The 7373-nt window shown below is 44.8% G+C and overlaps 2 protein-coding genes across 2 annotated transcripts; both read left to right on the forward strand.

The window, feature by feature from the left end:
- Positions 1 to 6145: 6145 nt before the first annotated feature.
- On the forward strand, positions 6146 to 6298 carry GLOTRDRAFT_41982 (uncharacterized protein; the record flags this gene model as incomplete). Its single annotated transcript, XM_007867917.1, has 1 exon — positions 6146 to 6298. A coding segment is annotated over one exon (153 nt), but the record flags the coding sequence as incomplete, so codon positions are not given.
- Positions 6299 to 6450: 152 nt separating this feature from the next.
- On the forward strand, positions 6451 to 6672 carry GLOTRDRAFT_41866 (uncharacterized protein; the record flags this gene model as incomplete). Its single annotated transcript, XM_007867908.1, has 1 exon — positions 6451 to 6672. One exon carries the CDS (start codon positions 6451 to 6453, stop codon positions 6670 to 6672), a length of 222 nt encoding a protein of 73 aa, XP_007866099.1.
- Positions 6673 to 7373: the final 701 nt, after the last annotated feature.

Here is a 7373-nt window from a genome sequence, read left to right on the forward strand (position 1 = left end):
CACCATGGGAGGATGAAGCACTTGGACTTGCGGTTCTACTGGTTGAGGGATGAGGTTGCGAGCGGCAAGATTGGGCTGGCGCATCTTAGGACAGATGTGATGCCAGCGGATGGGATGACCAAGGCCTTGGTGAAGGCAAAGGTCGAGAACATGGTTAGGTTGCTGGGGCTGATGTAGCGCAGACGTGGCACGTCAGGGGGGAGTATTGGAGGTAAAAAGTGCGCTGACTGGGGATTGAACCAAAACCTCCAGGTATGCATCCCAGCTAGTGGTGGTAACCACTTCGCTATTTTGGCTTCCTTTACCCTGGTGACTTAGCCCCTTTAACTCTGCGCTTTTCCCTTGCATTTCCCATACTGTACAGTTGGTTCCCACGCTCCCAGAAGAGCGAAAATGCGCTCCTGAGTCAAGCTCTCTTCCTTAGCATTAATAGAGCTTGACTCAGGCATGTCCCTCTGTATATTTCTGTACTTCCTTAGCATTAATAGAGCTTGACTCAGGCATCTTTGTGTGTATCTGGACGCCTGCCAGCTTCCCAGTTGGACAATGCTTGGGCTGATCACCCAACGTCCTCGAGACTCTCTCTGTCAACTTTCCCTCATCTCTACTCTTTTCTCTTTGGGCTTTCGGCTATTTTCAATAACAGAATGACCTCACACTACTCGTTAAGGAGCATGGCATCACGTAACCGGGTGGTGGTGCCGGCAGCTCGGATCCTAGGTCAGCAAACTCAGTCGGTTCACGGCACTGTGGAATCTCCGCTTGACTCGCTCACCTCTGATTTGGATGCTGGATACCTATCTGTGGCTCCCGTTGCGAGCCCTGAGCATTCCTACACCCAGGTATTAGCTTCGCGTAACCCTTCTCTCTTCATGAGGGGTCGGTGGTCTCGGTTTTAGAGAACATAAATTTAGATAAAATTGGATTAAACAACTTAAATATTCTGGATAAAGAATTTTGTGCTGCTGAGCAGCAGAAATGGCCGTCAGAGGAGGAGAACACCTCCTGGATGACTGTCACTCGTAGGCGGAACAGGAGTCTGGTCAAAAAAGCCGGGACCGTGGTTTCAGTCCCAGGTGACGACATGCTCTCTGATGAACAGAGGCATGTAGTCGATGCAGCCACCGCTGCATTAACCAATGAGGAACGTGCTCAAGCTGTAGGTGCTCTGGTTATTAGAGAACCGGTAGCTGGACTGTTCAGATCCAAAGGCAAAGCAGTGGATCCATGAAACTGGGGAGCTGCTGGCATTGATGATTCAGAATTAGATATTGATAGACAGTGTGATGCTATCAATACTTGGAATGCGGTGCATAAGGGCCGCGGGAGGGGGCAATGCTCGCTAAAGCATTCCTCTAACACCTTGGATGAATCCCGATTAGGCAAGAAGCATATGGCTGACAATAGGCAAGTCATGATCAACCGCCTGAATGCCTTACAGGCCATGGCAACTGAAACTGAGGCTGTCCTCCCATCCAGCTGTACAGTAGAAGATGCTACTGTATGAAAAGATAATCACATTAAATTATCTAAGTATACTAAGTCGAAGGGGAAGAAATCCTCTAAGGCTCCCAAGCTCGGGGAGACTGCTGCAGAGAACGCTACCAAGCATCACCGTCACAAACCCCATATGGGTTACAGGCATGGGGACTCTACCCTATGACTGGTGAATCAGATTCACTGCAAAAGCTTCATCAGCTGTGCCTTTGAGTGCATGAACTCAAAGGACCACCCAGAAGGGTTGGAGTCTGAACCTGAGTCTGCCGACAAATCAGAAACCTCTGGCAGCTCGGACAATTCATTGGACTCCAAATCTGAGCACCCAAGCTCCAGTTCGAGCTCGAGTAGCTCCTCAGGTGGCGAATGAGGGGGATCTCCCCCTTCATCATCATCATTGTCGTCCTCGACCGCATCAACGTCATCTGATGAATCAGACTGATGTACAAAAATTTCTAAGAAATCTAAGAGATCTAAGAAAAAGCGTGCATTGCGCAAACACTCTAAGCAATCTAGGAAATCTAGGGAGCAATCTTCCAAGATGCTCATTAAGCCTGATCTGCCTGATCCTTATGACGGTGCAGCAGATACCCGATTTTTAATAAATTTATGGGTGATGCCATCACATATGTTGAAGACAGCAAAGGTTCCTAAGAATAAGCAAGTTATATATATTTTGCATTATCTAATGGGAAGAGCCTACAACTTCTGCAATAGCTCCATCTCTGGTAATACAGAGAAATGGAGGCTATCTGAATTTTTTGCGGAATTATATGACTATTGTTTTCTAGTTAATTTCCAGGACACCTTGCATGATGGCCTTAGGCAGTGTTACCAGGACCATAAAATGGTCTGAGAGCATGTTTACAAGTCAACGAAACTCTTTAACATGATTGGAACGTATAGTAAGTGTGAAAAGGTCATCAAATTGTGGCATAGTCTACAAAAAGAGATACAGGCTGAATTATGGAAAAAGGCCTTACATCCCGACCACTCCTCATGGAAGACGGTCGTGAAGTGGGCTGAGTGGATGGAAGCATCTATTCACGCCAGCACAGCTGTACGAAGCCAGAACAAGGGCGGGAAACTGTCTGGAGGCAGCAGTGGCGGCGGCAGTAGCCACACCCAGAAACGGCAACTCAAATAGCCGAGAGGCTCAGAAGGGAATGCTGGAAATGGTAATTTGAAGAATAGCCATCAATGAAACAGACTTGGTAACTCAAAGATACCAAGTATGGTAATAATGGGTATGCCAAATTGGGCAATCAAGCCTCTGGACAGCCACAGTTGTCAGAGAAGGAGCGCAATGAATTGATTGCTGATGGTAAATGTTTCATTTGTAAGGAAACAGTACATCTATCGAGGAATTGTCCTAAGAACTACATGGTAAAGGGGAATCACACGGATAAGCCACCTGGAGTAACAAACTACCATGTAGGAATAGACCTTGGGGAAACCGATGCGCTGCGTGACCTCACGGAAATGACGGAAACCATTAATGAGCTTATGCTTGGTATGATGGACATGGTGTTAGCAGCAGGCAGAACAGGGAAGCATAAGATGGGTGGCCATAAGCACACCAGGCTGAGACACATACACAAACTGAAGGCAAGGTCAATTGCACGGACTAAGGAACAAAGGAAATACAGTGGCTCAGTACATAGTCAAGCTGTTTGTACCTATTTGTCCCAGTGGCTCTACATCCAATACAACCAAAACCTAACACTCCCACCTTGTGAGGATGCAGAAGAAACCAGCTCCCACCTAAAACCACAAACAGGCATCCCTCACATACCCCTCCAATAATAGCAAAACAAAAAGGCATCAACAACTCCCACGTAACCAAAGACCTCAAACAATCCAGCAGGAACATGGCAGAGAGAGAAAGAGTTGCAGGAAACCCAATGATTCAGAAAGAGTGGGAAAATCAAGACAACAGGCTTGAAGAACTCCCCTATGACCCATAGACTTCACAACTCCTCTTTCCCAGAGATCCTTCCAACATAAGAACTGCCCCAAACCCAGAGTCTTCTCTCCTATTCCCCAACCACCTTTCCAGTCCTCTAACCCAACCCATATCCAACTGCTGAAGGCAGAGAGCCAAGGGGAGCAGCGAAAAAGGGGCACCTTCCTAATTAGGAAATGGGACAAAGCGGCCATGGCTGAGCCACAGAGAGCCACTCCAAAGAGCAACAGATGGATGAATGTTGATGAAAATGGATGGAGCCTGATGACACGAATGAAATGCCAGATCGAAGCTAAGGTCTGAGACCTTTGCTATCGCGGCTTATATATTGCAGAATGTCCAAATATACTTGTACATGCATTAATGGAAAGGTTTACATGAGTATCTAAGAGAATGTGGAAACCAGTCGTTATTGATGTAGAATAGTTTATGATCGGTGAGGTAGCAATGCGTAAATAATAAATGATCGTGAAAGGGTTTTTTAAGATGAAATATGCATGGTTGCAATGTCTGTGCAGTTCTGTGTGCGTGTGTCAAACACGTGTGATCGTGAAAAGTGTTTTGATCGTAACATTACCCCCTCCTCCAGAATCGCGTCCTCGCGATTAGTGTTGTGCACCTCCGCGTCTGGCAACTTCTAATTCGATGATTCCCCCCAGACTTGGTCTGCATTGGCCAACTATTTCAAGGGAGTCGCGAGATCTTTGCCGATAGATGAGGATGGTAAATGTGATGCTGACTCCTGCAATCGTGGCAACTAGCGCGGCGAGTATAATGAATAGGACGATGTTTGAGGTCGGTAGTGTGAGCATGGTGTGATGGTGGTTTGTGATGGATGTTGATTGACGGTGTGCGTCCCAAAAAACAATTCGGCTATTTCCGATTGCGTCATTGATGGTAAATCGGTAGCTTTCTTTGTTCTGTTCATCCACCGTTCGTAGGTGCTTGTCCATTTGTCCCATTCATCATCATATGAAATTTCTTTTTTCTTTTTCTGATAATTTTACATTCCTCAATGCCCCAGGCACAGTGATCATGGGCATCCTTGCGGCGTCAGGGTTTTGTCTATGGAAATCATCAATCAGGCTTTTGTATTGCCCAATTAAGCTTGATCGCGGTTCCCATGTGTCTTCTGATCTTGGTTTGTTTTCCCAGCATACTAAATATTGTAATCCGCCTCGTCATACTCTTGAATCTAGGATTTTCTCCACTTTTGTTTTGATAGCAATAATATTGGGAATAGTTTGTGTCGGTTTTTGATTAGGGAATTCTTGCGTACAGTAGGGCGTAAGGAGCACTTCGTTAAATACAGGATGGATCTTCCATGCTTTAGGCAACTTGAGCTTATAGGCACTGTTTCCGACCTTCTTGACGATTTCGAATGGTCCATATCGTTTGTCGTCAAGTTTTTTGTTTGGTCGATCTGTGCTTATGTTGATTGCTTCAAGCCAGACCTTATCCCCTTCATTATGATTTACCGGTTCTCGTTTCCTGATGTCCCATTTTTCCTTCATGTACTCCTTGGTGAGTTTGAGAGCGGCCAATGCTTCTTCTTGCAGCTTCTTCATCCTTGTGACAAATTGGTCTGCTTGTTCGCTCTTCATCTCCTTCCGAGTTTCCACTCCAGTGTAAGGGTGATATCCGTGGGTTAAATAAAAAGGAGAGTATCCAGTTGCTGAGTGTTGTCTATTGCAATGGATGAATTCGCAAATCGGTAACCATTCAGGCCAATCGGTCTGTCGATAATTTATGAACATTCTTAAATAGTTTTCGATTTCTTGATTGATTTGTTCGGTTTGTCCATCAGTTTGTGGGTGGTACGCCGTACTGGGGTTTCCTTGTATTCCCAGCTTTTTGTACATGTCTTTGATGAACTGCGAGATGAATTGAGGTCCTCTGTCTGACGTGATACGTTTGGAAAGCCCGTGCTTTGACCAAACGTGTTTGATATACATATTTGCCCAGCCTTCTTGAAGTCAATTCATCCGTGGTTGGTACTGCAACGAAATCTTTGGACTTCATGTCAACTATCACGATTATAGCATTATATCCTTGTGAAAGTGGTAAATGTGTGATCATGTCTACGGATATATATTGCCAATTCCTTTCAGGAATAGGATTAGGATGTAGAGGTGCAGCCGTCTGCTGATGATTTATTTTTGTTTTTTGACATATGTCGCATCCCTTTACATAAGCTTTCATGTCTCTCTTGATGTTATGCCACCAATAAGATCTATAAATTAATTCCTGCGTTTTCATCTGACCAGGATGTCCAGCAGAAATTGAATCATGATGCGAAGCAATAATTAAACCTCGAAGTGATTTGTCATTGGGGATAACAATTCGCCCCTTCCTCCAGATCAGGCTGTCCTCAGTCTGAGAGAAATCCTTGTCTTTTTGTAGTATTTTTGATTTTATGGATTCTTCATAATTATGGACATGTGATAATATTTTGGTTTTTAAGGCTTCGGTGCCTAGCACTGCCATGCTTCTAAACCAGTGAGGTTTTAATAGGATAGTATTTTCGCTGTCAGAATTGCCTTTATCATGATCCAGTCTATGGGATAATGCGTCTGCCCTGATCATAGTTTTACCCGGTTGATGGACTAGGGTAAAATCATAGTTTTGGAGTTCTAGGACCCAGTGCACTTGGCGTTGATTGAGTTTCTGTGGCTTTCTGAAATATTCGAGATTTTTGTGATCAGTATAAATCTCAAATTGCTGTCTTGCACCGCGAAGGAAATTGTCCCATTCGTCGAGTGCTGTCATGATTGCCAGCATTTCTCTGTCGTAGATCTCATAATTATGTTCCGCCGGATTGAGGCTTTTAGATAGGAATGCAATGGGTTTCCATGTATTATTTTGGTTTTGTGAGAGCACTGCTCCTAGTGCATATTTAGATGCATCGCACTCTATGTGATATTGGTCATGGTCATTGGGTACTGCCAGGACTGGTGCTTTTGTAATGGCCGTTTTGAGGGTTTCAAATGCTTCCTGTTGCTCCTGTCCCATGTCCACCCGGCTTGTCCGGTGAGTTTGGTCATGGGTTGGGAGATGGCAGCAAAATCCTTTATGAACTTTCTGTAGAAATTTGCAAACCCCAAGAATTGTTGGATGTCCTTTTTGTTGGTTGGCGTCGGCCATTGCGTGACACCTTGGACCTTTTTAGGATCCATCTGAACGGTTCCTTGACCAATAATATGACCTAAATACTCCGTTTCCTGAGTTTCAAACTCGCACTTTTCTGGTTTACAGGTTAATTTATGCTCTTGGAGGATTTCCAAGACCTGCTTGACAATCTTTCGATGTTCATCCAGGGTTTCGGAGAAAATGAGTATATCATCTAGATACACTATCACTTTTCCTTGCATAATTAATGCTCTGAAGATATCATTCATCATTGTTTGGAAGGTTGCCGGACTATTGGTTAGCCCAAAGAACATGACGAACGATTCGAAAAGCCCCCGATTTGTGATAAAGGTGGCTTTCTCCTCATCTCCTTCCTTCATACAAATGTTATTATATCCCCAGCAAATGTCTAGTTTTGTATAGTATTTGGCATTCTTTAATTTATTGATGAGGTCTGAAATGAGCGGTAAAGGGTATTTGTTTTTCTTTGTCATTTCGTTCAACTTGCGATAGTCCGCATCTTATCATATATCAGTCACATTCACCATAGAATTGTCATGGTCAAGGAGCATCCGTCGTGATGACGTTAGGGGGTAATACATGAGATACAATTTTATGTAGTCTATGTAGTGGGGCGACTCGGGTGACAAGCGAGGACCTGACCAGTCTGCTGAGCCTGGATGCTGCTGGAGCGTTGCAGCTCCTGAGAGTTTATCTTGATCATCCTGCCGAAGCCAACCTTGCATGCGGCCCTCCGGATGAAGTGAAACACGACTGCTGT

This window comes from Gloeophyllum trabeum (genome assembly GCF_000344685.1).
Source record: "Gloeophyllum trabeum ATCC 11539 unplaced genomic scaffold GLOTRscaffold_00007, whole genome shotgun sequence".
In the NCBI taxonomy this organism is placed as follows: Eukaryota; Fungi; Basidiomycota; class Agaricomycetes; order Gloeophyllales; family Gloeophyllaceae; genus Gloeophyllum; species Gloeophyllum trabeum.